The 17572-nt window shown below is 43.2% G+C and overlaps 1 protein-coding gene across 5 annotated transcripts in view; it reads left to right on the plus strand.

Annotated features, from left to right (window-relative positions):
- Window positions 1-17572, plus strand: part of ARMC9 (armadillo repeat containing 9) — a 113982-nt gene that overhangs the window by 94225 nt on the left and 2185 nt on the right. For 3 of the 5 annotated variants that reach the window (XM_073359129.1, XM_073359128.1, XM_073359131.1), the window contains 2 exons: window positions 380-512; window positions 7756-7931. In XM_073359129.1, coding sequence (XP_073215230.1) covers window positions 380-512; window positions 7756-7931 — 309 coding nt within the window. Of the gene's footprint in view, window positions 1-379; window positions 513-7755; window positions 7932-12364; window positions 16678-17572 lie in introns of those variants that run through there. The other 2 variants (XM_073359132.1, XM_073359130.1) reach the window with 2 other exon arrangements.

A 17572-nucleotide genomic window follows, 5' to 3' on the forward strand; every position in this document is an offset into this window, starting at 1 on the left:
GAGAGCACCAAATGGAAATGCTTCAGGGGCATGTTTTTTAAGTGAGGGAACTTAGCCACCAGTGTTTGCTCACTCCAGTTGGATTCGCGTGTCTTAGTCCCCGGTGCCCCTCTCAGAAAGCAGACTTGTCCTTTCATGCACAAGTCTGATTTATACATTTTACACTAGTGCTAGGCAGCGGGTGGGCAATCTGATCTCATGAGCAAATGTCATAACATGATACTGACAGTGGGGTCTTTGAGTGGCTGCTCCTTGTCACCAGTGACTTCCCATTGGCCTGGTTCATAATATGTGAGGGGCACTCAAACAGACTAACAGCGTTTACTTGTAATTTGTAAAGTGACATCTCTGCCTTGAAACGTTACCTCTTTTCAAACAGCAATTGAAACAGACTCATCCCAGGTGTTCTCAGTGGGTCTCAGAATGGATCAACACGTCTCAGAAGTTACTGAAGTCCGGTGTGCCCGATCCACTGATTTTGTCCAGGACAAAATTAATGGGCAATCATACAGGTATGATTTTTAAAATGCTGAATATCAGGAAACGGGGAAGTAGTCCAGGTGGTTACCAGCTAATTCCATACTACTATGAAGCCAATTGATGTATGATGTAGTGTGGTGTGACATAGCTGTGATGATGCTTGCCAAACAAAATACTCTTAGCTCTGCCAGTGGCAGCTATTCAATTTTTAAAAATCTGGGCCAGAACAGAAGAAATCTAAAGCAAACAGATTTCATTAGTGAACATCATACATAAGCCTCAAGACTGTCAGCTGCAAAAAAAAAATCCTGATTGCTTCCTTAGATGACTTACTGTGCAGAAAAAAAACATTTATTACATAGATCAGGAGCCAGAGCCATTGGGAGCATGACAGGGATCAAGTCCTTGAGTTATCCATGGAGAACTTCTGTGGCAAAATCTGTAGGGCATGAATTGGGCTCCTCAGCCACTTAAAAACCCACCAATGAACCCCCTTGGCAGACACCATCCTCGCATTGAGGGATAGCCGAAGACAGCAGCAGGACAAGTTCTTCCATCGGTGTGCTCCATCCCTAACCCGAAGGGATCACTACTGCTTGGCCTCCCCACAAGGGTTTGTCATGGAACTGCAATTGTGATGCTGTTTTGTTGGTTGAGGATCCTTGTCTACTAGGAACTGGACCCCGAGACCCACTCTCTTTTTTCAGATTCCCTCAAATAACCATTGGGTGGCAACAACTTTTGCTGATGTCTGACTTGGGGCGGATTTGAAGCAGTGACTCAGAAACAAAAGAGAATATGGAGTGGATGAGGATAGGTTTCAGAGTAGCAGTGGTGTTAGTCTGTATCCGCAAAAAGAAAAGGAGGACTTGTGGCACTTTAGAGACTAACAAATTTATTTGAGCATAAGCTTTTGTGAGCTACAGATCACTTCATCGGATGCATGCAGTGGAAAATACAGTGGGGAGATTTTATATACACAGAGAACATGAAACAATGGGTGTTACGATACACGCTGTAATGAGAGTGATCAGGTAAGGTGAGCTATTATCAGCAGGAGAGGAAATAAAACAAAAACAAAAACAAACCCTTTTGTAGTAATGATCAAGGTGGGCCATTTCCAGCAGTTGACAAGAATGTGTGAGGAATAGTGGGGGAGGGGGTGCGGAAATAAACATGGGGAAATAGTTTTATTTTGTGTAATGACACATCCACTCCCAGTCTTTATTCAAGCCTAATTTAATGGGGCCGGGTGTGGATGTGTTGGGGAGAAGATATACCAAGCCTATCGGGACCCAACTTTCAGAGGTTCTGATGACCTTCAGGTCCCGTGGACCTCAGTTGAAGCTGCAGGTACTCACCCTTCTGGGAATTGGGCTCCATGGCTAGAGATTTCTGTTTCTCTGTTGCATACATCTCCCTATTGTTTCCAGTTTCTCAATTGCACTGTCCCCCTGCTGCGAGATGAGAAATTATGTATTGCCAACAAGTTAGCACTTCTGGGACATGTAGTGGTCCAGCAGCAGCATTATTTATAGGCTCATGCAGTGCCTGCTGGTCTCGGACACCATCCGATGGTCCAGGGACATCTACATCGAACAGATCACCGGCCACTGACGGTACCAGGAGGTGTGAGCCGGTACGACATCATGCATCCACTATGGGAAAGGGACTGAGAGACTTTTTCCATTGGACCATATGAACTGGAACCATAAACTCACTGAACATTAAATCCCACCAAATGAGGGTAGATCCATCCCCATCATCGTATCCACTCATTATACTCCACACCTGAACATAGCCATTATATGGACAACATACCCCCATATCTCAATGTCTGTACTTTGACTGGTTAAACTTTTACGCCCAATTGGGGAGATTGCAGATTATGTATCCCTTACGCCACCCATTCCTAAACCGAATTCCGCACCCCTTGATAATCTGTACCTTATTCCCTGATAACCAGAAACTTCTGTGCTTAAACTCTGTACCGTTTTCTTTTTATTTCAACATTATCTTAATAAAATTATTATTTCTGAATTGCCCATCTCCATGGTAACTAAGCAAACATTACAAACACGAACAGTAGGTCAGAAGTATGTGAGAGGATCCTTGTTTCCTCCCCTGTGTCAGACAGAGCTGGCTGTTTCTCAGTCACTCTGGAGTGCAGCTAGTTGTGAACTGGCAGCATCCCCACCCCATTCTCAGCACAATGTGTACACGCACACACGTGCGCACGGTCTGTGTTAATGTCCGAACTTAACCCCTTCCTGGGATTTGCATTTACTGATAAATAACCAGGGGAAAAAAAAGCAAACCTCTTCCTAAGCTTCCTTTGCCTCTATGGGATACCTGGCCCCTTTTTATCCTCTTGGGTTGAAGCTAATAGGGCTCACCTGGTCTACTGAGTCACCAGAAATAACTCTCCAGCTCCGTATAGTGGCTTATGACCTGTAATACTAGGGTATTCCTCTCTTCACTGATGTACCGCTCTTGTTTCAGAGGAGTCTCTACGTGGAGATAGGAAAGTGAAATCTCACCCAGGAGGCGATTTTTCTTTTTTCCCCATGTTTGCAGTGATTTGAGTGTACAAAAGCTGCCTAAAGTTATGGATATTGGAATGGTTTCAGAGTAACAGCTGTGTTAGTCTGTATTCGCAAAAAGAAAAGGAGTACTTGTGGCACCTTAGAGACTAACCAATTTATTTGAGCATAAGCTTTCGTGAGCTACAGCTCACTTCATCGGATGCATACTGTGGAAAGTGTAGAAGATCTTTTTATACACACAAAGCATGAAAAAATGGGTGTTTACAACTACAAAAGGTTTTCTCTGTTCTAAAGGTATTCTATTGGAATGTAGCCATTTGCAAAGCAAACAATGTACTGGATTTTCTGCATCAGAGGTGCTAAGTCAATATGGTGCTTCTACAGTAGCCAAGCGTGCCTTTTGTTCCAATGTCTCATTTCCTCTGTTGGATAAATACTTAAATGAACTAGTTCCGACAATGAACAACAGAGCGAATGGACTGTTGCTTCCACCTTAGTTTTGCCCACTGTAAGCAATCTTCTCCCTGCTGCGCATATGGAAAGTATGTACTGAGGTGAAGCAGAATTGTTTTGGTTCAATGCCAGGGACCCTGGGCCTGATCCCTCTCTTGCTCACAGCAATGTAAATCTGGAATAACTCCATTGAAGTCACTGAATTTACACTGGTATTAAACCAAACTGAGAAACAAATGAGTCCCACTGACTCTGACAGTTCATATTGCAATGACTTTATTTCCGCTGCAACAAATTATCATTTTAGCTAGTAAATGATGGAGTGACAATTGCCCATTGTACTTTTATTGATCTGCAGCATTCTGATTGGCCGAGTACAGGCCTGTTGTGGTTTTAGCCAATCAAAAACTAATTGATGTATAATAAAGCCTGTCTTTATTGAGTAGTATACTGAACACTTGTAAATAAGCTGGCTTTTGACTGGCTGAAGTGATATTTATATTTGGTTAAGAGCAAGTGCAGTAGTATTTTAATATCTCAGGCGCTTCATTCAGCACCTGCAGAAAAGAGAGAGAGTTTGGATACCTCCCTAATGTCATGTTTTTAACTATCTAGTGAAATTATCTAAAAATTCAACTGTAGTTCCTCGGGAGTGCTATATTCAGGGTATATGTGTCTATGGCAGACTTATATGCAATATTGTTGTAGACATGTTGGTCCCAGAATATTAGCGAGACAAGGTGGGTGAGGTAATATCTTAGATTGGACAAAAACAGCTAGGTGCACTTCCTCTCTGGATGTCAGTTGAGTTCCTTTTTCTTTTTGGAAAGTGATCTAGGGAGCAGCTTTCACGGATGTTGACAGTGGGTGGGTGAGATTCTGTGGCCTGTATTGTGCAGGAGGTCAGACTAGATTATCATAATGGTCCCTTCTGACCTTAATATCTATGAATCTATGAAAACAAGGTCCTAATTAATCTTCTGCATTCAAACCCTATCACATCACTTGGTTGACCATTAAGTGTATTATGCAGTCTTTCTTCTCCAGTTATGTCTCTGGCTTCAGGCCACCTGTTACTGGGAAAGCAAATGGTTTTGTTTCTTCTAAATAAAGATTTAAGTTTTGATGTAATGCTAAGGGTGATGAACACTCTCTGGGCATGGCAGCATGTTGTCGTAAATAACTCCTCCTATTGGAGACGAGGTGGGCGAGGTAATATCTTTTATTGGACCAATTTCTGTTAGTGAAAGAGACAAGCTTTCTAGCTCACACAGAGCTCTTCCATGAGGTCTGGAAAAGGCACTCAGGGTGGGTGTCGCAGCTAAATACAAGGTGGAACAAATTGTTTAGCATAAGTAGTTAACACACATTGTAAGAGACTGTTCAAGGTGAAGGGGCCAGTTAACAACTCTGGAGTTATAGGACAAAAGAGGCGGCACTGCTGAATATTTTCCCATGACATATTTGTCTCCAGCACCTCTCTAGTTAAACTCTAATTATTTTACACACAGCAGCCGGTTGCTATGTTAGACAACGGGAGATCTTTGGCCAATTCTGTTTTCATTGTGTTTTGGATATTTGATATTTGATACATGGCTGAGGTACAATTGGGCACCTAGGGGTCTACTACCAACACTTGCCGTATGCTCCATGTATTTCACCTTCAACATGGGAGATTTTGTACCTTAGGTACTATGCTCACTTCATGTTTATTCCCTGTCCTCCTGCACTTGTGCTTTTGCAAAGACTTGAATTCTGATTGCTCTGTTTTACTTTGTCTCTAAGTATGCTTTTTACAGTATAGCTATTTAGGCTTCTATAGCTAATCTTCAGGGAGATCCTTACTAGCCATGCAATGGCTTTTTAACATGCAGAATTTTAGATCTAGATTGTTGTTTTTAAGTATGTGGGACTGAGGAATAGGAAAGCTCACTTTCTGCTCAAATGGTGCAAAGCTTGTTTAAGGATTGTTTTTGGTAGTCATTAGCATTTTATCTACATCTGAGAACTGTAAGAAGCACATCACTAGAATATCAAAAACTAAAGAAGTTGAAACCAAGTGATAAAAATTGCAAACAGCAGATGACAGTGAAACTATTTTGTGGACAGAAACATTTAAATCGCTTTTGTTGGTTCTAAATCCCTGTGATCTTTTGTAATAGTACCATGGCTTGGAATTTTGTTTTGGCCAGTCGGATTCCTCTTTTGTAAATGCCTTTTCCCTACACTGGATATCATCTGCATGATCTTTTGAAATGATAAGGAAGAGTAATAAAGGAGAGGCAAGTAAACAACTACCTGAGAGAGATCTTGCTATAAAGATGACAGGTTTCAGAGTAACAGCCCTGTTAGTCTGTATTCGCAAAAAGAAAAGGAGTACTTGTGGCACCTTAAGAGACTAACCAATTTATTTGAGCATGAGCTTTCGTGAGCTACAGCTCACTTCATCGGATGCATGCCGTGGAAACTGCAGCAGACTTTATTTATACACAGAGAATATGAAAAAATACCTCCTCCCACCCCACTGTCCTGCTGGTAATAGCTTATCTAAAGTGATGATCACTTTAGATAAGCTATTACCAGCAGGACAGTGGGGTGGGAGGAGGTATTTTTTCATATTCTCTGTGTATAAATAAAGTCTGCTGCAGTTTCCACGGCATGCATCCGATGAAGTGAGCTGTAGCTCACGAAAGCTCATGCTCAAATAAATTGGTTAGTCTCTTAAGGTGCCACAAGTACTCCTTTTCTTTTTGCTATAAAGATGGTTCAGAGCAGACTTTTAACACAAGTCTGTGTCACTTACAGCTAGTGTTTCCAAAAGCAAAATCCTGGACAATTAATGTAATTTAAAAAATAAAAGAAATGTTTGCTAAGGTAGCTCTGCAAAAGGTGAAGCAGCAGTTAATCATTGCCGACCCAGCAGCATTCCATCCAGAGTAGAAGATTAGATGTCTTCAAATCCTCCTAATCACTCTTCCTACCGGTCACAATGACTTCTTTTGATGAAGCAAAAGAGGCCCTCTGGCTACCACTTTAATTACCTATTGCTGGTTGGCACTTTTTGGGTCTCTTCTCTTGACTCTAATTTTATTTCCTCCTAAAGGTGATTGTCCTTTTCATGCTGAAATTGTTTCAGTTTGGTCTTTTCTGGTTAGGAAAGGTATGGCTGGCTAGAGTAATAACTGAATATAGATCCAAAAGCAAGAATACTCCATGGATCAACGCTTGGGTCACTGGCCAGGTGCCTCCAGAGTGTCCACCAACACTAGTTACAGAGTAGCAGCCGTATTAGTCTGTATTTGCAAAAAGAAAAGGAGGACTTGTGGCACCTTAGAGACTAACAAATTTATTTGAGCATAAGCTTTCGTGAGCTACAATAAATTTGTTAGTCTCTAAGGTTCACAAGTACTCCTTTTCTTTTTGACAGAGGTATATAAAATCATGAGTGGTTTGGAGAAAGTGAATAAGGAAAAGTTATTTACTTCTTCCCATAATATAAGAACTAGGGGTCACCAAATGAAATTATTGGGCAGCAGGTTTAAAACAAATAAAAGGAAGTTCTTCTTCACTCAACGCACAGTCAACCTGTGGAACTCCTTGCCTGAGGAGGTTAGGAAGGCTAGGACTATAACAGGGTTTAAAAGAGAACTACATAAATTCATGGAGGTTAAGTCCATTAATGACGGTTAGCCAGGATGGGTAAGGAATGATGTCCCTAGCCTCTGTTTGTCAGAGGGTGGAGATGGATGGCAGGAGAGAGATCACCTGATCATTACCTGTTACGTTCACTCCCTCTGGGGAACCTGGTATTAGCCACTGTCGGATGACAGGATACTGGGCTGGATGGACCTTTGGGCTGACCCAGTATGGCCATTCTTATGCTCTTACAGTGGAGACTGTAAGATCCAAAGAAGCTCACGAAAGCTTATGCTCAAATAAATTGGTTAGTCTCTAAGGTGCCACAAGTACTCCTTTTCTTTTTGCGAATACAGACTAACATGGCTGCTACTCTGAAACAGAAGGGAATGTGGGTCCTTAATGAGGTGTGTGTTTTGTAAGGTACAGCTGAGGGAGTACAATGTTCATTTCCATCCGTGACCTCCCTAGACTTTGGCCAGTGTGTGTAACACTGTGTTGGTGAGGATGTGCAATGGGATTTGGTTGATTGTAGGTGTCCAAATGGCTGTTAGATTTCCCCCATGTTCTGCAGCCTGTTTTGTCCCTTGATGTAAAACCATGAACATGAACATTCTAACTCTTTCTGTCTCTCTTCCAGCAGCGAGTTTTCCTCTGCCTTCACTGGCAAACGTAGGGTCCCCCGCACTCCCGAAGTGCAGAGTCCCAGCCCTCGAAAGGGAAAGATCCCAACCATTGCACCACAGTTCTCACAGTCTGGACCGCAGCAAACAAGCCGGCCTAGCTCTTCGGGATCATCTACAAGAAGCAGGCAGAGTAAGTGAAAAACTCTCACTCTTCAAGTTGTCTGTGTTAAGGGAGGAAAGAAGGAAGCTTTACAGCAGTCTCCATGAATGGTGTTCTGTGCTGTAAATGTTGTTGTATGACTATGTAGTTATCCACTGCTGGATACGCACACATAAAATTCTATCCTGCTGAACACACTGCTCATAATTCTAGGTTTTAGAGTAGCAGTCGTGTTAGTCTGTATTCGCAAAAAGAAAAGGAGGACTTGTGGCACCTTTTAGTCTCTAAGGTGCCACAAGTACTCCTTTTCTCATAATTCTAGACTCTCGTGTCAGCATTTAGATCCAACATCCTTCCTGCTTTTGGTATAGAAGGTGGCCCAATTTCAGAGGTGAATCTAGGTTAGTGACACTTAAACCTTCTTCCAGCCCCCAAATTAGACTTTCGGTCTAATCCTTTAGACTTCCTTTGGCTCGCACCCACTTTATGTGTAACTTGCGTGGCCAGCTAAATGACCACTTCCGGCTTTATAATCTGTGAATCATCGTTGAATTTGGCCTACCAAGGGTGAGCCTAACGAAGTCTAAGCTGGTGTCGCTTGCCCAGGCTCTGGAAGAGAGAAGGAGAGCTAGAAAAGGGGTGTGATGGCCAAGAAGGTGGAAGTGAAAGATGCTTCCAGCCTGTTATAATATTCTTAGCCCTTCTGACTTCTCAATTTGTAAGTGCCTCAGCTGACGTCCCCAATACTCACACAGCAGTCAGGGCCTGTCAGCAGCTGTAAAGGAGTCCAAGGGCTGTCTCTTCACTCGGCGAAAAGGTGTGTTCTTGACTCAAGTTAACATCCTAGTGCGGGCAAGGCACTTTGTGATTTTCAAACGAGTCCGCAGGTTGAGTTAAAGATGGGGGATCCTTCTCTGTGTCTCCACCTGCTAACTCATGTGAAAACTACAAACTGCCTTGTCCTTGTTAGGATTTTAACTCAGGAACACATCTGTCTTTTGCAATGAAGACGAGGCCTGACATTTTTAGACATTTTTTCCAAAACTCAACTATATGCAGGCAATTATTTTTGGAGCCAGCATGAATAAATATGAAAGCACCTGCTAGCTGTGTACTTATTACAAGCGTGTCATAATCATCATCGGAATTTGCATTTTTGTAGCAGTTTATCTGAAGATCTTGGAGTGCTTTACAAGCATTAATTAGCTTCACAATGCCCCTAAGCCTCACCCACTATCAGGTACATAAGTATCATTAACCGCATTTTACAGAAGAGGAAACTGAGGCCCAGAGGTGAAGTGACTTGGCTGTGGTTACATAGTAAATCGGTGGCAGAGCTGGGACTCTACATAGTGAGTCAGTCAGAGCCAGGATTAGAACTGAGTAAGTTTCTGGAGAGGAGTCCCATGTTCATCCCTCCCTAGATCATGCTGCCAGGTCTGTTAGCTTGACCCCATTGTATTCCTGCTGCATACACCCTCTCTTTAGCTTTGACGTCAGTGCTTGCTGTTTCCTGTAATACGAGCACTGTCCTGACTGGATCGATAATGGTGTTAATAGCCAAGAATCCTTCCCTGGTTCCCGTTTCACTGTCTGTTTAAAGGGAAGCGCTGCTGAAAAAGGCAAAAGTGCAGCGTGCACACACAAAAGGAAATGCTGGTCCAGTTTCTCCAGGGAGCATGGAGCTGAGCGTGAATTCATGCTCCTAGGTGCATGTGTTTGATGAAAGATCGGTCCTGATCCGTGCTCTCTACACCCAGTCTTGTGCTAAGTGCTCAGTGAGGGCTTTGAAGGGAGTCCCGTATCCAAAGAAACAGTGTACAGTGCAGCTTGTATCAATATCACATTAAAACCGAATGTGATCAGAGATTTAAGTCACTGGGGTTTCTCTTCAGGCTCGGTATGTGCACCCACAAGCCCAGACTCCTGGGCGACTTGAACTGTCAGACTTCACCTGGACGTAGATCTGTTAATTCTGCCCTGGGTGTGCATCTTAAGATTATGTGCACAATGGATACATCTGATCACATATTTGCTATTAATAGGAGACTCTTCACTGTTTACTGTATTATCTTGTTAGTAATGGCTGAGATTTCAAAGCAGTCTAGGGGCTTTAGACCGGTGTCTTCCATAAACATTACTTTCAATATGTTTGTCATTTGTACAGCATTTTGCATTCGCAAAGCACTTCGCAGATATTAATGAATTAACACCCCCGCGCCCACCTCACATGGGTGTTGTGATGCAGGTGTGCATCTTTGTCCCCATTTTACAGAGGGGAAAATTGAGGTACATAGGTTAAGGGCCAACGTGTCTGAAGAGGCAGGTAGGTGTCTGCTGGGATTTTCTGAAGCACCTAAATACTTTAAAAATCTGGTCTTAAATGAGCAACCAACCCACAGTGTGAGTCAGCAAGGATAAGGGCCAGCCATGCCAAACCTGTGAAAAAAAACCACAGAAATTTTGGCTTAATTGGCTTGTGAGTTGTTTGTTGGCTAGTTTTTGGCTTGTAGTTTGCTTGTTTAGCTTGTTGCTTGTTGTAGCTTGTTGCGTCTTTTTTTTTTTTTGATCGGCTCCCAGCAAGCAGAGGCAAGGGGGGGCAAGCAGGGGCAAGAGCGGGGAGAGAGTCAGGGGTGCACAGCAGGTGCACCGCAGTCCTAGACTGCACACTCGGGGGATCTAGTCACATAGAGTGTTGCGGCTCTTGGGGATTGGCTTATTTTGAAATGGGATTAGCTTGATTTTTGGCTTATTGTGAAAATCGGGGTGCTTATTTACCACGTGAAAGTTGGCAACTGTGATGAGGGCATGGGAGTTCCTGTTTCCCAGTCCTCTGCTCAGACCTCTAGGCCTGTTCATTTTTGCATGCTCAGGGGGACTATAGTTCCCCCCAACAAACGCCTGTGGGTCAGGCTGATTTGTTTGTCTGTCTGTCGCAAGTTTTTGGTGACATATAGATTTTATGAGAGCCAAGCACTGGTCATGATGAGGAGAGAAAGATGGTTGTCCGATACGGTTTATATAGCCAGTGTAATCCCACAGACTGGAGTCTCTAGCCTGTTGTTAACGATATGACTAGTATTTTATGGACAACAGCAACACATTTCAAGAAATCCAGTTTAGACTCCGTCTACGCTAGGAGCTAGGGGTGTGATTCTTAGCTAATGGAGACACATAAAAACATAAGAACATAAGAATGGCCAGACTGGGTCAGACCAAAGGTCCATCCAGCCCAGTCTCCTGTCTACCGACAGTGGCCAGTGCCAGGTGCCCCAGAGAGAGTGAACCTAACAGGTAATGATCAAGTGATCTCTCTCCTGCCATCCATCTCCACCCTCTGACAAACAGAGGCTAGGGACACCCTTCCTTCCCCAGTGAGCCGGTGTACTAAAAATCTCACTGAGCTAGTGTACTAAAAATAGCAGTGTAGCCACGGTAGCCCGCACAGCAGCAAGTGGTGGCACTGGCTAGCCACTTCAAGTACAAACCCTCCTGACCCCTGCTGTGGCTACGTACTTGAGGGGGCTGGCCTGTGCCACTCTGGCTACACGACTGTTTTTAGCATGTGGATGCACAAGCTGTGACTCCTATCCCTAGCTGAGTTCCTAGTGTAGACATACCCTTTGACTAGATGGGTTTCTTTTTTGGGGTGACTGAGGGCACGTGGACTTTATGTCTTATGTATGCACAGGTAGCACGGGGGTATCTACACACCTTCGGCCAAATTCCACCCTCATTTTGAGTCCTGCATCAGTAGTGAAGTCATTGGGACTTCACTGCGCATATATAACATAAAGCAAAACTAGGCCCCCTCAGAATAAAGCCAACAGCTTTGGGGTTTTTGCTAATTTCCTTCTTGTACAGGCTTGTACAGAGAGGGCACATGGGCTTGCAGTTAAGGCACTGAACTGAGATTCAAGATCTGTGCTCAGTTCCCAGATCTGCCACAGACACTCTGAGTAAATTATTTCACCGAATCTGATCTCAGCTCCACCTCTGTAAAATGAGGAGAAGAATCCTTCCTTCCTTTCTTCCACTGTGTCTGTCTTGGCTATTCTGAGTGTGAATTCCTTGGGACTGGGGCTTTCTGACTATGTATATGTGCTGCACCTGATCTTGGCTGGGACAACTGGATACTACTGTACTGTAATACAAAAAGAAGAGGAGGAAAGGGTTATTTTATCTGTGGAAACACCAGCCCTTGAAACAGCATCCCATTGTCCGGAAGTGGTGACAGTAATATCTGGCAAATAGGTGAAAGCTCAGATAAAGTGTAAATGCCTGTCAAGACTAAACCCACATTTTCAAGTTGTAACATTTGTGATTTAAGTTTCCTTTGTGTATTTTTTGCTGTGCTGTTTGTGCTGGTGTCCAGGTTGAACAGGTGTTCCCCACAGGCAGAGACCATCCGATAATCAGTTCTACTTTCAGCTGACATTCCCTTTCTTACTTCCGTTCTGCAGGCAGCCAGTCCTCTAGGAAGTGAGAACAGTTCCTTTCTTCAGCAACCACCTGGCTTATCCTTTAAGGACACAGGTAGCATCTTGTAACAAGACTCCTAGCTTCACTGGCAGCGGCCCCAGAGGAGAGTGAGGTTATCAACACTCCACTGCATATGCCTTGCACGTGGTTCGGGGATTATCTGATGGGATGTTTCCCCTCCTGGTTAAAACAAGAGACCTTCTCAGGAATCACAATTCGGTTAGCAGCACCGCTCCAGCAGCAGACGAGGACTGGTTGGGTAGATGTACGCAATCCAACTATTCTTGAAGCGACATTGCTGAATAGCATTAAACAGTGTGTGTATGTGTGCCTTCCCCCTACTCCCCCTAGGGACTGCCCTGGGGAGAAGGTCCATAGGGCTGATGTAATGAGCTGGCTGAAGTGTACTGTTTACATGTTGTTCGCTAGACCAATTTCTGGACCTGCTTTTTAAACTGGCCCTTGGTTTATGAGCTGAGGGGATGGAACATCTACGTACAGGGAAACTTCAGCAGCCAAGAAAGACCATGTGTCTAGTTCTGCGCTGACTAACACCTCATGCAATCATGTTCACTTCATGGGACTTACATGTATGTAAGTGAGCTCTGAATTTGGCCCGCTGAGATGTGTGCTGGGTGCTTGATCAACAGGGATCCTAGTCTTCTGTGATGAAAACCCCAAAATTCTCCTATAAAAAAAAATTAAAAATCCACCTTTTTATGTGATGAAAATGAAACACAGAACTTTCGTTTCCCAAGTCACAATATCTATAGGTATCAATTGAACACGATGTTTTATTGGTATATTTACAATTTGTAAGCGAGTTCAAAGCCTACCAGTGCCATCAGTCCTTAAAATAAAATAAAATGAATAGAATTGCAATTTGTATTTCTTGCATATACCAGATACATCTGTGTCTGTATTCTATACAGTGGAACCCCATTTATCTGATCTAATTGGAATGGTGGCAGATCTGCTGAAGCCCAAGCTCTGCCGCCCGGGCTGACAGCTCCAGTTCGGTTATGATGGACAGCTGGATAATGGAGGCTCCGCTAAAGTGTATGTAATGTAAAATGTACAAAATGTAAAAGCTGAAGCTTCTCTGTAAAAACGCCAATTGTGCGTTTTTCCGTGGCAAATGGATTTCTAGGATCTCTGTTCATCCACCTTATTTGAGAAGTGTGAGTCTAAGGTATGGGGGGGGAATCTTTTGCAGGTATTAGTTGGTGTGTACTCAGCAGGCAGTGTTCCGACTCCTCCACCGGGAAGGTGCGTGTGGACCTGCTCCATTCTGCTGAAGAATATAAAATGGGCAAAGGAGCGACCGGTGGCAACTGAAGCAATATTTCACCATTGCCCAAACGCGTGGCAGTGCTTTCCAGTAGGGATCTGCTCAGCAGCCTTCCCTGAGGGCACCGACCCCTTGCGGAGCACGCATCCTGTTTTTAAAACCCATTGAATGAATAATCCGCTTTCTCACTCGGGATGAAGAACTGTTTTCTCCTTGTGAGTCCCTGAGCCAGTCTCGAGCAATTCTTCCTTAACACAACCCTCCAAAGTGTGCACCTGGGTATCCTTCCTTGACCCTTTGTCACCCTCTGTGACATTCCTTACATCTGACTTTGAACAATGATCTGTTACATCTTCTTGTGAAATCTGAGCAGGAACCGGTTTTCTCAAAATAGACTTGAGCTGTTCTTCAGTAAATGTAAAGTGGAAGGTGAGTGGGCCAGTCACTGAATAAGAACTAGAGCAGTTAATCCTAGCAGTGATTTATGATGCAGAAATTTGTTTTGTTGTTCATTCTTTTAAATGTAGCAGCGATCAGGAAACACTGCAATAGCCACCGGGACTGGCTTTTCAGTAATATCCCGTCAGGTGTCAGCACTGATGGAAACAAAAACAAGAAGCCCTCTTCCAAATCCTGCACAATCTGCCTTTGTAGTCTGGCTGCTGATGGGGGGAGAGGGATGGGACAGCCAGTGCTTTTTCACTTTTTTACATGTTCACTTTTCAAAACCAAACATCGGGGTGCAGAGAGAGAGAGGGGAGTTGAGGCCTTTTGTGCTGGGATTACTGCATGTGAGGAAAGCAAGTCGAAAACCTTAGACATGATAAAGCAATACTGAATTGAGAGCATTTGCAAATTAGAATGAACCTGATGGTGGTTTGAATGGCCCACTGCCTTTGAAACAAAAATGTCATCACTTTCCCATAGGAAAGAAATGGTTGAATTGTCATTGATGGTTTATACTGAACGGAAAGAAAGTTTTACACTTGGATTTAGACCTTGGGTGGCAAATTTCAGCCTAGGGTGATATTAAACAGTCAGGGTCAGTTCTCAATTGGTGCAAATTGGCATTAAGTCCATTGCGCACAGTGAAACTGTGCCGATTTACTGCGAATGGGGCTGAGGAACAAACCCAAACCCTTGGACATTAGACTTCATTTTGGAATTGGGCAAATACTGATGGGTTTGAAATATTGCAATTTACAAAGACCAGATCACTTTGTAATTTTAATTTGTCCACAGGAAGGGTAAAGTAATCAGGAAATCAGCATTTCTTACATAGTTCCATATCTGCATAGGACCAAAAGTGGTTGTGGGTCCTCTTTGACCTCTGTCCTCTATCATTTTAAAACTTTCTTTAAAAATCTTTATGCCAGGGAAAAAACTCGGGTAGGGGGAGATCCAACTCCTTATGCAGATCTCCCCATCTTTACTTGGGAGAGGCAAATGCCATCAGGTGAAAATTCCTGCTGATTCCTAAGAAGGCTGCGACAGACAGAATATTAACATCCCAAGGGTGGCTCTGTGGAGGTTTGATGGGGTTAAGTGTCAGTCTAGCTAGCTTTGCTTTTTCCTCTTAAGCATTATCTTTTTCCAGTGTAAAATATCAAGACTACTTGTTACAAATGGGGTGCTAGGTATGTGTATTTGCATTTCCTGGTACCCAGAATTCCCTTTCAGTTCAGTTTTTTTATTATACAGCAGTGCTGGGGTTGACCTTAGAAAGAATGGGCCTGCTTCTGTGAGATGCGAGCAGCTTTTGTGAAGGGTTGAGCACTCTGTATTTTATTAAACTTAACAGGCCCGATCCTTTGCTGGTGCAGAAATCTAGTGTAACGCCCTTGAATTTTTAACAATGAGGCAATTAACATTGGAACAACTTACCCAGGGTTGTGGTGGATTCTCCATCACTGGCGACTTTTAAATCAAGATTGGATGTCTTTCAAAAGATCTATGGTTTGCAGTATTGTTGTAGCTGTGTTGGTCCCAGGATAGTGGAGAGACAGAGTGGATGAGTTAATATCGTTTTATTTGGATCTACTCCTGTTGGTGAAAGAGAGAAGTTTCAATCTTAATTCTGTGTAAGCTTAAAAGCTTGTCTCTCACCAGCAGACGTTAGTCCAGTAAAAGATATCACCACACCCACTTTGCGTGTCTCAGATATGCTGTAGTTCAAACAGAAAGTAACTCACAGTCCTGTGGCCTGTGTTGCGCAGGAGGTCAGAATGCGGTCCCTTCTAGCTTGGAATTGATGACCGTCAGTGGAGTTACGCTGAATTACACCAACTAAGGGTCAGGATAATTGAGGGCACAGAGCACCTTGCAGAATTGGGCCCAAATCAACAAGCCGGGGAGGGGAGAAATAGTTCTTTCTTACAGGGGCCTTTACAAGTGAGGACTTTATGGAGTTTTCCCCACTTTGAGCCACTAGACATGTTGGAGTGTCAATCTATAATTTGCAGACTTTATCAGACTGTTTTTGTGCTACCCTCAGTCCACCTAAGTAATTGATTAGATATGACAATTTTCCATCCACTTTTGCAATGAAACCGTGTGTGTGTTTAAACTACATTCTCAGCAGTGCCATTCCTATTAAAGGCTGATAAAGTACCTTTATTCTGTGGAAAAGTTGGAATGTCAATCATGCAGGCAGAACTTTTTCAGTCTCATAAATGTAAGTACTGCTGTTGATAAAGGGTTACAAGTAGCCAGATAGTAAAAGAGGGAACAGGATAACGTGCATGCAATAAATTCTGCACCTCATGCCTAAAGGAAGTTAGTCACTTTCACATGCTCTCGAAAGGCTGCTGGTTGGTAAAACATGCCCAGGATAAATCCATAATCAGAACAGTGGAGAATACCGTGCTTGAGTGCTTCATTGCTTAGTTAAACCAGCTGTGTTCTTGTTTACAGGAAGCTAATACAGCAGTTCCACATATGAAAAGAGGAAAGCGTTCTGGGGTCAAAAGGCTGTGAGTCTACTTTAAGTTATAAAAAGGAGTACTTGTGGCACCTTAGAGACTAACCAATTTATTTAAGCATAAGCTTTCGTGAGCTACAGCTCATTTCATCGGATGCATACTGTGGAAAGTGTAGAAGATCTTTTTATATACACACAAAGCATGAAAAAATACCTCCTCCCACCCCACTCTCCTGCTGGTAATAGCTTATCTAAAGTGATCACTCTCCTTACAATGTGTATGATAATCAAGGTGGGCCATTTCCAGCACAAATCCAGGGTTTAACAAGAACGTCGGGGGGAGGGAGGGGAGGAAAAAACAATTATGCAAGGTAACCTATTTCCCCTTGTTTTTTCCTACCCGCCCCCTCCTCCTCAGACGTTCTTGTTAAACCCTGTATTTGTGCTGGAAATGGCCCACCTTGATTATCATACACAGTGTAAGGAGAGTGGTCACTTTAGATAAGCTATTAGCAGCAGGAGAGTGGGGTGGGAGGAGGTATTTTTTCATGCTTTGTGTGTATATAAAAAGATCTTCTACACTTTCCACAGTATGCATCCGATGAAGTGAGCTGTAGCTCACGAAAGCTCATGCTCAAATAAATTGGTTAGTCTCTAAGGTGCCACAAGTACTCCTTTTCTTTTTGCGAATACAGACTAACACGGCTGTTACTCTGAAACCTTTAAGTTATAGCTTCAGCCTAATTTTATCATTAGAGAGAGAGAGTGTATATATGTGTGTGTGTATAGATATACAATAAAAACAGTGTGTCTATAATGTTTAAATTCTGCATGGAGGGCTTCTGGATTTACACTTGTTTTGAAAACAGCTGTTCACCTCTGAATGGATAGTCTTAATTCATTTTGTTGGTTTGCTTGGTCAGTTTCTGTTTGTTTGTTTTTACATTTCCCTGCATTTCACTGCTGAGAAAACCACTT

The sequence above is a fragment of the Lepidochelys kempii genome, chromosome 9, assembly GCF_965140265.1.
Source record: "Lepidochelys kempii isolate rLepKem1 chromosome 9, rLepKem1.hap2, whole genome shotgun sequence".
In the NCBI taxonomy this organism is placed as follows: domain Eukaryota; kingdom Metazoa; phylum Chordata; order Testudines; family Cheloniidae; genus Lepidochelys; species Lepidochelys kempii.